The sequence below is a fragment of the Conger conger genome, chromosome 8 (genome assembly GCF_963514075.1).
Source record: "Conger conger chromosome 8, fConCon1.1, whole genome shotgun sequence".
Classification (NCBI taxonomy): domain Eukaryota; kingdom Metazoa; phylum Chordata; class Actinopteri; order Anguilliformes; family Congridae; genus Conger; species Conger conger.
In genome coordinates, this window is record NC_083767.1 from 29,974,247 (window position 1) to 29,989,670 (window position 15,424).

A 15,424-nucleotide genomic window follows, 5' to 3' on the forward strand; every position below is an offset into this window, starting at 1 on the left:
AAACCCCTGTCTGCCTTGAAATTTCTGCCTGGGAGAGACCTTGCTGCTGCAGTATAACTACCTTGTGTCTGTGCTCAGTCTTGCCATGGTGTATGACTTCTGACTGTCTTCAGCGACCTCACCTTGGAAGCAGAGTTCCTGTTCCTCACCCAGTTTTAACCCTCCTACACAGCTGTTTATGTTTCAGTTAATGATTGTGTTTCAACCTACATATTAAATTGATGATCATTAGCTCCTGTTCGGTATAGTTGATTAATCACACACCTGACTATATGCCTACAAAATCCCTGACTTTGTGCAAGTGTACCTAGAAGAATTGATGCTGGTTTGAAGGTAAAGGGCGGTCACACCAGATATTAGTTTGATTTAGATTTTTCTTCTGTTCACTCACTTTGTATTTTGTTAATTGATAAAAAAAACTATTAACATTTCTAATTTTGAAAGCATTCTTACTTTACAGCATTTTTTCACACCTGCCTAAAACTGCCTTGCACAGTTACACAATTATCTGTATTGGTGAAGTGTGCACACCAAACAAGTGGCCATCTGTAGATTTACAGTTTAAAATTACATTATGCCTGGATGTAGCTATGTACAGAATGCTAGGAAGTGTATGGGCTCTAAAATGAAAGGCGACAATCAGGGAAAATATAAACATGGTTTTATTTACCAGCAGCTATGGTGACAAATTAGAAAATGAATGGGACATCGAACCATAACAACCTCCTCTGAGTGCATGACGTCTGTGAATTTGGCCACAATGAACAAAATATCCTGATGTAAGGCACACCTCGAAAAACACAAAACTACAAAAGTGGCCAAATACAATTGCTGTTCCATACACAAAAAACAACAGCTAGGTGTAGCCTTCTACAGTAAAGTGTAGTGTCATTTATAACAAACATATCAGACAATGACCATCATTAAGCATAGCTGTAGTAACCAAATTCTTTTATTTTTATTTTTTTACATTATTTTAAATTTGTGGCTTTTTTCTGCAGATAAAAGCTTCAGACTTGTTTTCACTATGATTACAGTAGTAATTAAAAAAAATAATAAATCAAAGGATGGAAGCAGCAATGCAAAATTAACTGCAAGTGGAACTGAGAAAAGGCAAGCAACTAGACAAATAAATGTAGACAAATGTAAAATAGACGAAACAGTGGTGACACCCTGTTGTTGAAGTCATTTGCATGAAGGTGCAGTTACTCCAGAACTTCTGGCATCATGCTGGTAAAGCCTTTTCACAAAGGTGCTGATCTGGACTCTACAGAGATGACACGAAAGCGAACGCAGGTCTGCTGGAGACACTCCTTTCAACAAGCAAGCCTACACTGATCATGATTAGTGCATCACTGATGTACAGTACCTGAAGCGCTGGTAATTAAGTACATATACAGGCAACAACACATCTAACTCTCATATCAAATTTATATCCAGTCTGCACACATCATAATAGAAGAACCAAATCTTTACCTAAAAAAAGAATATATAAAAAACAAGATAAAATTACATTCCCTTTTGGACAAAAAGGCAACACTGTAAAGTCTAATAATACTTTACAAGGGAGTGGATCCCAAGCCTGTGCCAAAGCTCATGTATCTCATATGCAATGTCTGATGAGCCTAAGCTCAAGCTGAGAGTGCAGCCAAGCTTCAAAAGAGGTTCAGTCAGACAACTCACGATGAATTAAGCAATATTTATTGAGGTTGAATGCAAACTTTGGCGTCAAGGCTCTGCCTCTCATCACTCTCTGTTCCAATCCAGCCGAGACAAAATGGAGTGACTACAAACCCCCCACAGAGATCTTGAGAAGCAGAGCCCACAGATGCATGCTGGGGTGATGGATGGGAGTACAAAAAGCTTTATGAAAGGCATAATTTCAGGAATAAGCAGGATAATTCAAGCAAATGCAGCTAGCAAAGGCAGCAACATCATGTAACATGAGCAATGGCAGCATAGGAGTGACAGCATGCCAAAAAGAGCAATGCAGAATAAGCACAGCTAGGCAGGCAGCTATAGCAAGGCAGAATGGCAGCAGAGCAGCCGCACAATGAGCAATGGTGTAAACAGGTAAGGTTGGTGGTTGAAATAGCCCCTCCCATTAAGACCTCACATCATGTGAGCAGGCGGCACATAAGTTCTCTGCCCAAACTAGCTCCACAGGCTTCACATCATTTCATTTTTTAATTAATTATCATGATGAATTAAGCTATTTACTGAGGTTTATTGTAAATCCCCCAAAACCATTTGAGATGGCAGAGCTTGAATTCAGAAATTGAATTTCTGAATCAACTTTGCATACTAGATTGAAATGAACCAATGTGAAGCCAAGCTGCACGGCGGACGTATGGCTTTACTTGACATGACCTGTTGCTGCTGGTTCCTGATTGATTGCTGTGGAATGTGTAGCTACGAAGTTGCCATTACAAATATTAACCGCGAGACAGCAGTTAAACCCACCAGAATGTGTAAACAGTGTAGACTTCATTAGAATTATAAACCACCAGTTTCACAAAGCCTATAAAGCAGCAGCATTAGCTTGTCATAAGAACTAACCCAGCAATCTACCTGATGATTTGTGAAGCAGCAAGGCAGCATATATTACAGCAAGCTTCATGGTGCATGGATCATGAGCCTTTGAGCATGCAATACTTTGTTTTGTTAAACAGAGTATTAGGCCTGCATACAGAGACAAGGTTAGAATTTCAATTGGCCAAACACCATAAATAATAACCCTAAAAGAATCCCCCAAATTGGCTAATAATGTTTAAGAAGTTGATAAACATCAAAATTATAATACAATTATGTGAATTATGCATTGAACTTGGAGGAGTGGACTGATGCTGAGACTTTGAGGAAGCTGGAAGCACATGCCGAGCAGCAGATGTAGTGGCGCCTATGCAAAGCAGGTGCAAGTGGACCCTTGGTCACACAGTTGAATGAGTTGTTGCAAGCCCTGGGCCTCGTACATAAACATTATATTTGCAGACTGATAGAAAATTATGTGTATGCTAAAACCATGCCGAGACATATAGGACAAACGTTATAGATACAAGTGTAGAAGGAAATACAGTGGGCTCCAGAATTATTGGCACCCCTGATAAATCACAATAAGGGCTGTAAACTAAAAAGTAATAGTTATTTACATACGCTTTATGTTCCAACATACAAGTAGTATGGTTAATGACTCAATGAAATCAACCAAAGTCAACCAATTAACCATTTTTCAAGTAAAAAATATATTTCAGCAAAAAACTTGTTCCACAATTATCGGCACCCCTGGTTTAATACTTTGTGCAAACACCCCGGGCAAAGATGACAGCCTTTTCCTATAATTTGTGAGGTTATAAAACACATTTGGATGGATTTTTGACCATTCCTCCATGCAGAACTTTTTAGAATCATTGATATATCCTTGGGATACCCCCCTCTTCAGTTCAGACCACAGGTTTTTCATGGGAATATAAGTCTGGAGACTGAGATGGCCATTGCAGAACATGGTTCATATACGAGCCTATACATAATTATTATTATTTGTCCAAACGTAATTGACCAATTAAACAAAGTCATGGCTAACTATATGGCTAACAATCTGATTTTGATTCTCACTGTGGGAATAAGTATTATCATGTATGTAACATATACAGTACTGTTCAGAAGTCTTAGGCACCTGTATAAGATTCTGTATAAGATTCTTTAAAAAATAAGTCAATGAAACTTTTACTGTAATGTACTATACATTTTACATTAGATTTTAGTCATTTGGCAGAACAGTTCAACTGAATCAAATAAATATTTTTTGGGACCATCCTTCGGCGTTAAAACTGCATCACTTCTCTGAGATAGCCAACGCTATCCTGCAGTTCTATTACAGGGAGGTTGTTCCAAGCATGTTGGAGAACTTGCCATAGTTCTTCTGCAGGCTTTGGTTAGGTCCTTGCTTCTGATCTCAGACAGCCTTGATCAAGTTTTTATGTAAAAAGTAGTCAATTGCTAACTGCAATATGTTAAATTAAATAAATTAAATGCAAAAATGTCGTAATTTATTTTATATATATATATATATATATATATATATATATATATATAGATGTATATAATAAAGTCTCGGGTGCCTAAGACTTCTGCACAGTACTGTATATATGATTTTGGAAAAAATATTATAATGTATGTAATATATATGCAATTGCTTGTATCTGATGAATGAATCAAAAACATTAATATGCTGCCATGTTAATGTTATGCACATAACTGCCTATTAATGACAAAGTCTTGGTCTGTACAAACAGAATATAAACTACAGGGCTGTAGCTAGTCCAAGATCTGTGCTGATCCTCCATCATGGAGAGCAGGCTGATGTTAGTGATAGGGCTAATCACTTTCATTTCCTGTATTTTGAGGCTATGCAACCATTTCATATGTGATTCGTTTCCTAAGTATTTACACCGGGAGTTTCAATATACTTGATAGATCATTATAAATATGCATTAAAAATAAAACCCTTGGCTGAGAACTTGGCTTACATTAAACTTAGAATCAATTTGGTCCAATAGCTGACTCAACATTTTGCATACAGATTGCATCTACTGTGGTATTTGGACAAAAAGTGGTATTTTTCCGTCATTGTTGGAATCGAGTTCTCAACCAAAAGTTTTTTTATAGCTAGAAGACATAACGATGCATGAATTATATAAGTATAGTTAACACGGATCAACACGGAATTTGCATATTACATCTTGCAAACAAGATCACGTTCCCTCCTGTGTAATGACAAATATCCCATATCAGCCAGTGAGCTATCTAGCTAGCTAGCGAGGTAGATTGCAAACTACTTTTAAAAGGCAGCTAGTGAACTAGCTGGCACTCACACTGTCACTACCATTTTCCTGTATAGCTAGAGATAACCGGCTAGCCTAATTTAGTGAACTCACTTTGTTGGTGTTTATGTGGGCCAAATTCTCCCTTACTCTGGCTCCAATTTGTAAAACATGGCTGTGTCTGAAAACTCCTGAAAAGTTAATGGGTGAAGCCACGGACATTTTGTCCATATTCCTACAGTCTGTGTTAACTACACAATTATAATATCACAGTAGGCTACTAACGGGTCACTTTGTTGAAATTTATCCCAGATAGACAGCAATGCTACAATGTATAAATAGACCCAATTCATTAAAACAGAATTGCATTGATTATGTTGATTTTCCCCCAGGTATCATATCAAAGCATTCAAACAGAGATAATTAATGCCAATGATAGGACCCTGCTGGCATGGAAGACTTCAAATTAAACCAAACAGGAAGATAAATGAAGGTTAAATCGGGTTGGCACGTTTCAAATAACCGAATGCTAGACTACATAATATATGCAAATATAAATTAATAAATGCTTTACATAAGTCATTATATGTATGTATTTAATTAAATTGTATCTATTATTTGAAAAAACATTATTTATGAATTAATGTATGTAAAGCTTTATATAAATAAATTAACATGAACATTAATGCTAGGCTACCCTTGCTTCTCTGGTGGACCATAATAGTACGTCCTATTTGTTGCAGTTAGGTTTCCTTGCTGATGAGTTGCAAATGAAAGCTTGCACATGAGCGGAATTTTGTGTGGTCAGTCACTAGGCTATATCACATGAGGTGGGTCTGTGATAAAGGCATGCTTGCATATGTCTGGAGAACATTGGGGATGAGTTTAAGCGTTGCCCCCATTAAAATCGTTGAAACCTCGATTCCCATACCACAAAACACTGTGTGGGTAAGCACATTTGGTTCTGTCAGTGAAAAACGTATACCACGCAGCATGTAATGTCCATCTACAAGACAATTAATGTTGTCATTCCTGATGCCCAAAGCAAACTCAACTTTAGGTGCAAAATTGGAATGCTTGAATGCTAAAACTAATGCCAAAACTAGACCCGGTGTGGTGTGTATGGTTAGGGCAACGCGTTACCGCATATATTTCTGTGAATTTTACTCACTGATATTCTGTGAATTTGTGCCGCATTTGTGTTACAGGAGAGTGAAACCTCAACAAGCAGTCTACCACAGCAATAGCTGAAAAGGGAATGGTTGGCTTCCCGTAGTAATGTGGCAATTGTAGGATTCCCTTTCTGATAGGTCCTTTGAGTTGATCTAAAAGAACACGTCTATCAGGTAGGCCTACACCTAAACGATTTGGGGAGCAAATCTTAAGTGATGGCAATTGTTTGAGAAGTGGTTGTTTGAACAGCCACTCCCAACACTCAGCTGGGGACGTCAAGGATGTGACGGGAATGAGGACCAAACAAGCAATAAAAATGTGGCAACGGCATGCAATATGAGCCACGAAAGCAGAATGAGCCAGGCAGCGCATTGGCAGCAGCATGCAGAATGCAGAATGAGCCAGGTAGCAGGGCAGATTTTGCATGATTTCCAGAGCAGGGCAATTCAAGCAATGCAGCAACAGCACAGCTAGCAGGCAGCAGCAGTGTAGCAGAGCAGCAGCAGCAGATTGAACAATGGCGTGAACAGGTCGGTGGTTTACATAACCCCTCCCATCATGTGAGCAGGAGACACTTTGCGTTGTCTGCCCGAACTAGCTCCGTATGCATTGCACCGTAAATAAAACTGACAAAATGCTGGCAAACATTTGCCCAACCATCTTTGGTGCAGAAAATTGTCCTCACTGACACCAGTTCCATACGTCTGCATCAACAGAAGCTCCAATCAGCTATAGAGCATTTTTGTTTATATAATCACTGGAATTTGATAACCTGCTTTCAGGACAATAACAATATCTTCTATTATCAGTCTTGTACTGATCTAATGTACAATAACCATAATTGGCCAAATCAATGTAAGTTTTAGAGGACTGCAGTGATCAGACAGATTTAACAATGTTGAATTGATCTGGCTACATTAGCAGTAAAGGCACTATATACAGATATGGCACCCTGCTTCTGTGCTGAAACTGACCCATTCCTTTATACTAGCCAATAGACAATGGCCGTCTTTATATCCACCAATACCTCCTCTCAGTCACTGTGATCCCAGGCTAAATTCCACAAAAGATAGCAATACTTTAAGTTTACAACTGAACTTACAAGAGTCCAAAGTTGGTAGCAGTACATGTGTGTGGTATAAGAAAAGAGGATTGGAGTGCTTGGGCGTTGAGTGCAGGAATCGGTCAGCCCTGCAGCTCCTCGAAACATGTGTCACACACTCTCACTGGCTTCTTGGATGATGGTGTTAAGGTGTTCTTGGAAGAGCATTCACCACAGAAGATATTCCCGCAGTGTCGACAGTGATGCTGCAGAAACAAAGAGTGAGATGAGAAACAGACAAAACTCGTTCCTGGGGCATCCTGTGTATGCAGGTTTTTGTTCCGACTACAATCGCAATCCCAGGATTTTAACAAGGTACTTTTCATGTTTAGAGGGATTATTACCCTCTTAAGCCATGACAAGAAATAGCTATGCATGCAATGAAGAATACAAGTCTATATTAACATTGTGTTGTATTGCAAACAATTGGCCTCGTTTATCAATATTTTTGGAAATCCATGTGCAAATGTATGTGTGATCAGAACCAAATTAACAAATTCCACTGGATCAAACACATGTAGACACAGGTTTTATCGTAACCGTCACTGATAAATACCAAGTAACCGTAATCATAAATTGACACCCCTAAATTACAATATATGGACTTTCGTCTACATAAGACAGATAGGCGCTATATAAATGGCAACCATTTACTTACTAAAATACATTTTCCACCGTTATAAATTCATGGACTAATAAAAGCACAAAACATGCTTTACAACCGTCTGCTTTCATTTCCTCACACAATATGAAAAGCTGAGATCACTTGTGAAGTTTGTTGAGGCCAAATGTTCTAACAACATGTAGAGAGTAACTCAAGAAATTAAAGACAGGGGTGAATCAACAGGTTCCTAATTGGTGAAAGTGTAGACATCTGTAAGGCGGAAATTATTAATATCTGGCATTATCACTCAGGGCTGGTCAGCTTGCTGGCTTCCTCTGGTATTGTGGCAAAATGTGGCTGTAAAGTAATTTAACCCAGGAGCATGCACCATTAACCCCCACTATCTCCGCACCCATAGGGGCAGGAGCCTGTGGGGGAAGACTCAGGCCTCCAGCCGTGAAACTCGTTACGACGGGGCAACATTCTTTACGGCACAGAGAGGTTGGGAGGAAATACTTCCTGCTAGGCCCTGACCTTCTCCTGAATCACCCTTTATTGCTCTCTCCCTCTTTACTCAGTCACTAAATGATGTGTACAGCATTGGATGTTTCATGACAAAGTCAGTTTAGATAATATTCATGTTTGGTATTATTCCGATTGTTTCAGTGCGACTGGTGCAATGGTTTTATTTCCGAAACAGCAAACCCTGGACATCATAACCAACCAGGAACCAGAGAGAAACTGTGTGGAGCTCTGCCCCAGTGAAAGCCATGTGCCTCAACCCCCCTGTGTTTCCTGGGGAGGCGTGGCTCCAAATTACAGATGGGTGACCCATTTTTAGGGTTAACATCAAAGGCCAGATTTTGGATTTAAGGACAGTAAATAGTGGGATAATCTGGGAGAATGCAATCAGCCTCCTGTGCACACAGTGCATGTCATTTCTACGTACAGGGTGTCTGTAGCCAGACTCCCGTATGTAGCTTTTATTACCAGGTATGACTTTTAAGACTCCGTAATTTGGTTTCCATTGTAATGTTTTTTTATTTGGAACTAGTGTGTAATTACGTATGTAACCTGCCTGGTAAAATAAATTGTTAAAACTTGATCGGTGTGGTTTCGCTTACTGACACTCAATGTTATACAGGGAATGCTTGGTTTACCCCCTCGAACTGGTCTAGGGAGGATGAATATTTACGCTTAATGTATCACGGCGTATAGCACCCGTAGACCTATGATGGTAAATCCCTCGCCTCCGCGTGGTAGTTTATTCATGTCGAGCACAGCCGTAGCTAGGTTGGTCTGCTTGGGTCCCTAGGCTGTGAACAGATATACCCAAGAGTAGCTATTCCTGCGACCTCTGTGATGACTATAGATATCTAGTCAGTTCGTGAGACGTGCACATAACGCGCGATGTGACATCCGGCGGTACCAGCAGAGGACTGTTCGGAGAGTAAATCTCAGTACAGGATTCCTAAAGCGATCAAGTCAAAATTATAAATACGACATCCACTAAATGTGGACAACTAATCTAAATTATTATTCTAAAATGGACATGGAATAAACAAAGGTGAATATATTGGCCCTATTGTGGAGATTCTTGGTCAGCCCGGACCAGTAAAGAGCGGAAGGCAGAGTGGTACTCCTGTCTATCATGGTTTATTTATTGGCTGATCTAGACTCTCCGCATAGGGGCCACAAATTTTTAACCCTATTAGTATTCTTTCAGCAACACCAGAAGGACGAGCACGCTGATACCTTCAGCCCTCGCTAAATTCCGTCGTTGGGTTAGCGTGGGGTTTTACACACCTGACCATGAAAACAAACCATTTGGTAGATAATGTAGGAAGTATTCAACGACTAAGAAAATAACAAATGAGCCAAACCTGCACTGTCTAGAAAAATTATAAAAGAACTTAAAACACCTGTATTCATCCGAATTAGGAGCTGATTGATTCACCTCAGTCTTTAACATTTAACATTAACATTAAATAATATATGTTTGTATTGTATGCAATTGTTTGCAGTATCACACAATAAGAATGTGCATGCATTGCAAATTCAGACATAATGTGGCTTAAGAGGGTAAATAATCAATCAAATCATGACAAGTACCTAATTTAGAAAAATAAAATTGGATTGCAATTGTGGTTGGAACAAAAACCAGCATACACAGGGAGCCCCCTGGCCTGAGTTTGAAAACCACTGGGCTAAAATATTTAAATGTTTCTGCATGTTGCCTCCATCTGTGAATTAGCATTGGTTTATCCATGTTATAAAGACAATGAAGATGGTACAGTATTAGTGAGGATGGTTCAACAAATTATGATCATTGGAAGATGAATAAACTGTGTGTGCTGAGTGAGGATGGTTAAACCATGTTTGAGATGCTTACCTTCCTGACAGTCACAGAGAACCCTTTTCCACAGGACATGCAGTTGTTCACTTCGTGATCCTCTGCCCATTTCCGTGTCAGATTCTGGGACTGTTTTATCTGCAGCGACAGAAGTGTCATCACTGACCAGCGACCGCTTTATCTGCAGTGATATAATTTATCAGTCAGACTCTGACCTGGAGGGACTGGTTCTCCCTGCCCAGCTCTTGCATGGCAGCCGTTGTGTCGTCAAGTTTGTGCCGCATCTCCACTACTTTGGCCTGAAGCTTCTCCATCTCACCTTCACCCTTCACGCACCTACAATGCAAGATATACTAATCCCACATATTTTCTGGACACACTGACAGAATTTCTCAGGTTTACCATCATTCTTTCCAATAGGCTGACAATTTATTTGTTCAATTATATGCGTTATTCCTTTCCAGTTTGAAGACACACTGGAAAAGTTCTCACAAACGCATACATACGTGCATATAATATGTAAGGAAAATAACCCGTATTGTTCTTCCTTTGGAAAAACTAAGCAACCTTTGCCGACTAGCATCTGATTAGCATAGCCATGCCAAGACATACCAGTCCCCTGACACACCTTCTGGGATCTTCACATTGCTATGAATTGAATTCTTGGGAACTTCTGAAGGCAAATTACATCATATAGCTTGTATCCCCACGTCCTCAGGCAGATGGCCATTGCTGAGACATGGTAATTGAATTAGTACAAACACAAGAAATCTGCTTATTTTGCCCATTTCTCTTTGAAGTTCCCCACAAAAAGTTGTAACATACGCCAGAAGGGGGCGTTGTCCGTCCACAGAACAGTGTCTGTCTAAGGGTAAGGCGATGCTACATACACATGAATAGAAACGCCTCAATGATATCATCCGTCAGGGAAGAATACACAGGTTCCCATTTGGGAAAAAATTAGGCAAATATGTCTTTGTATGCTTGTGCATTTAGTAGATTACTTTTACCTGGCATGCCAATAACCTCAGACACCCAATTCTAGACTGCTATGATTGGGGGTGTTACGACCCTGAGCAGCTCATAGTACCTTCTGCTCATTGTTACCTCTGCTTGTCTCAACATAACATAATATAACATAAGGCAATGGTGAGAACAGGCCATTCAGCCCAGCAATGCTCGCCCTTTCCTAGCCCTAAGTGTACCTACTGCCTAGTTTGCCTAAAGGCTAAATAGAATATAACACCGTAGGAAGCCTGGTCTAAAACCCCCCAATGTTTCTGCCTCCACTACATGTACTGGCAAGCTATTCCACACATTGACCACTCGCTGTGTGAAAAAATACTTCCTAATATCTGTATGGAAATTTCCTTTTCTAATTTCCATTTGTGCCCTCTTGTGCTGTTAACCAAACTCACCCTGAAGGATCCCCTATAATTCACTTGTTAATCCCTTTAATTAATTTAAAAGCCTCAATCAAATCCCCCCTAAGCCTCCTTTTACTAAACTTGGAGAGATTAAGCATCTATCCTTCTCTGAGAGTCTGACATGATAGAGATTAAGTCTATCCTGGTAACTCTTATCTTTTAGATAATGGAATCAATCTGGTTGCCCTTCTCTGAAACATTTCCAGTGCCTCTATATCTTTCTTATAGTGCGGTCCCCAGAACTGCACACTGTACTCCAAGTGTGGTCTAACAAGAGTATTGTATAAGGTATCCTTGAATTTATACTCAATAATCCTGGCTATGTATCCGGGCATCCTGTTGATTACAAATGCTTTTTGGAAATCTAGATATACAATATGATAAGCCCAGCTATCATCAAAACACCTGGTCGCTTCCTCAAAAAAAAAGGTTTGTCAGGCATAACTTACCCTTACGAAAACCATACTGTCTATCCCTTATTATGTTATTATTTCTAATAAATAATTCCAGTTTGTCCCTAATGATAGATTCCAGTATTTTACATGTGATGCAAGTTAGACTGACAGGCCTGTAGTTTCCTAGATCAGTACGGTCCCCTTTCTTATATATTGGTATTATATTACCAATATTACCAAGTCATCCGGTATTTCTCCAGTTTCTAAAGACTGTCTTAAAATTCTTGCCAGTTGTTGAACAATAATCTCACTTAACTCTTTGAATATGCCATCAGGGCCTGCTGTCTTATTTGTCTTTAGTTTATGTAATTTATCACAAAATTCTGTATCCCCTACTAGTAACCTGTTCCTTCCATTTTGATAAAGTGTGACAGCAAACCTCTCAGGGTGGACTGAAGCTCCTTTGCTAAAACAGGCACCATTGGGGCATCTGTCTGTGGCTGTTGATGTACTCCTGCACTGTTGGCCACACTTCCATTGTCCACTTGGCAACGGGAATAGATTTCAGTCAAGCCACAAAGTACAGGAAATTAAATTGATCAGGCCTAACACTAACATCAGCCTGCTCTCCATCAAGGTCTCAACACAGATCTTCGACAACATGCTATAGCCCAGTAGCATATATTAATTACAGCAAGAGTCATTTATGCCCAATTATATACATAGAATTGACATGGCAGTATATTATTATTTTGATAAATTCGACAGATAGAAAATAAATTGTACATATTACATACAAAATTATAACGTATTACTACAGTGAGTATTGAAAGTATAATTTGTGGGTGAGACATTGGGAATGCACATGACTTTGTTTCATTGGTAAATTATCTTTGGACAAATATTAATTGTGTACAGGCCCATATACGTACATACTGTAGGCTATAGATCCGCTTCTTTTATCCATAGTTTCATACAGTCAGCATATATGAATGAGATCATAGCAATATACAATATACACTTGAATGCAGGATCTATGAATTAATCACACCGAAATTGTATGGTATATACCAAGTGTTGGCTATGTTGAAATAGTGATACAACATATGTGGCCTTTAATAGGACACATGGACATGTTGGAAATAAAGCATTCTCTAGGAAAGTGCAAAACAAGTACAGGCGCATCTCAAAAAATATGAATATCGTGGAAAAGTTCTTTTTTTCCGTAATTTAATTCAATAAGTGAAAATTTCATATATTCTAGATTCATTACACAAAGTGTAAATATTTCAAGCCTTTTTTTGTTTTAATCTTGATGATTACATCTTACAGTTCATGAATCAAAAATCCAGTATCTCAAAATATTAGAATATTAGATTAAGACCAATCAAAAAAAGGATTTATAAGACATACAGTGCATCCGGAAAGTATTCACAGCGCTTCACTTTTTCCACATTTTGTAATGTTACAGCCTTATTCCAAAATTGATTAAATTAATTTTTTTCCTCCAAATTCTACACACAATACCCCATAATGACAACATGAAAGAAGTTTTTTTTGAGATTTTTGCAAATTTATTAAACATAAAAAAACTAAGAAATCACATGTACATAAGTATTCACAGCCTTTGCCATGAAGCTCAAAATTGAGCTCAGGTGCATCCTGTTTCCACTGATCAACCTTGAGATGTTTCTACAGCTTAATTGGAGTCCACCTGTGGTAAATTCAGTTGATTGGACATGATTTGGAAAGGCACACACCTGTCTATAAAAGGTCCCACAGTTGACAGTGCATGTTGGAGCACAAACCAAGCATGAAGTCAAAGGAATTGTCTGCAGACCGCCGAGACAGGATTGTCTTGAGGCACAAATCGGGGGAAGGGTACAGAAACATTTCTGCTGCTTTGAAGGTCCCAATGAGCACAGTGGCTAAACTGAGCAATCGGAGGAGAAGGGCCTTAGTCAGGGAGGTGACCAAGAACCCGATGGTCACTCTGTCAGAGCTCCAGCGTTCCTCTGTGGAGAGAGGAGAACCTTCCAGAAGGACAACCATCTCTGCAGCAATCCACCAATCAGGCCTGTATGGTAGAGTGGCCAGACGGAAACCACTCCTTAGTAAAAGGCACATGGCAGCCCGCCTGGAGTTTGCCAAAAGGCACCTGAAGGACTCTCAGACCATGAGAAACAAAATTCTCTGGTCTGATGAGACAAAGATTGAACTCTTTGGCGTGAATGCCAGGCGTCATGTTTGGAGGAAACCAGGCACCGCTCATCACCTGGCCAATACCATCCCTACAGTGAAGCATGGTGGTGGCAGCATCATGCTGTGGGGATGTTTGTCAGCGGCAGGAACTGGGAGACTAGTCAGGATTGAGGGAAAGATGAATGCAGCAATGTACAGAGACATCCTGGATGAAAACCTGCTCCAGAGCGCTCTTGACCACAGACTGGGGCGACGGTTCATCTTTCAGCAGGACAACTGCCCAAAGATAGGTGTGCCAAGCTTGTGGCATCATATTCAAAAAGACTTGAGGCTGTAATTGCTGCCAAAGGTGCATCAACAAAGTATTGAGCAAAGGCTGTGAATACTTATGTACATGTGATTTCTTCGTTTTTTATTTTTAATAAATTTGCTAAAATTTCAAAAAAACTTCTTTCATGTTGTCATTATGGGGTGTTGTGTGTAGAATTTTGAGGAAAAAAATGAATTTATTCCATTTTGGAATAAGGCTGTAACATAACAAAATGTGGGAAAAGTGAAGCGCTGTGAATACTTTCCGGATGCACTGTAAATGTCGACCTTCTGAAAAAATGTTCATTTACATTTACATTTTACACTTTAGTCATTTGGCAGACGCTTTTAATCCAAAGCGACTTACAAGTGCATGCACTCAATACTTGGTCAATACAATCATACAATCATGGGGAAGACTGCTGACTTGAGAGTTGTCCAGAAGACACTAATTGACACCCTCCACAAGGCCACAGAAGGTCATTGCTGAAAGGGCTGGTTGTTCGTAGAGAGCTGTATCAAAGCATATTTATGGAAAGTAGTCTGGAAGTGAAAAATGAGGTAGGAAAAGGTGCACAAGCAACAGAGATGACTGCAGCCTTGAGGGATTGTCAAGCAAAGCCAATTCAAGAACTCGGGGGAGCTTCACAAGGTGTGGACTGAGGCTGGAGTCAGTGCACCACGCACAGACGTGTCCAGGAAATGGGCTACAAGTGTCACATTCCGAGTGTCAAGCCATTCCTGAACCAGAGACAACATCAGAAGCGTCTTACCTGGGCGAAGAAGAAAAAGAACTGCACCGTCGCTCAGTGGTCCTCTTTTCAGATGAAAGTAAATTTTGCATTTAATTTGGAAATCAAGGTCCCGGAGTCTGGAGGAAGAGTGGAGAGGCAAAGAATCCAAGTTGCTTGAAGTCCAGTGTAAAGTTTCCACAGTCAGTGATGATTTGGGGTGCCATGTCATCTGCTGATGTTGGTCGACTGTGTTTTATCAAGTCCAGAGTCAACCCAGCCATCTACCAGGATATTTTAGAGTATTC

The 15,424-nt window shown here is 39.7% G+C and overlaps 1 protein-coding gene across 8 annotated transcripts in view; it reads right to left on the reverse strand.

Moving 5' to 3' along the window:
* Positions 1-644: 644 nt before the first annotated feature.
* The window catches only part of eea1 (early endosome antigen 1), a 155,471-nt gene continuing 140,691 nt past the window's right edge, over positions 645-15,424 (reverse strand). For 6 of the 8 annotated variants that reach the window (XM_061253299.1, XM_061253296.1, XM_061253298.1 and 3 more), the window contains 3 exons: positions 10,268-10,388; positions 10,092-10,190; positions 645-7,301 (listed from right to left, as the gene is read on the reverse strand). In XM_061253299.1, the coding sequence (XP_061109283.1) occupies positions 7,179-7,301; positions 10,092-10,190; positions 10,268-10,388 (343 nt within the window). In that variant the 3' untranslated portion in view covers positions 645-7,178. Of the gene's footprint in view, positions 7,302-10,091; positions 10,191-10,267; positions 10,389-12,311; positions 12,419-15,424 lie in introns of those variants that run through there. The other 2 variants (XR_009709458.1, XM_061253301.1) reach the window with 2 other exon arrangements.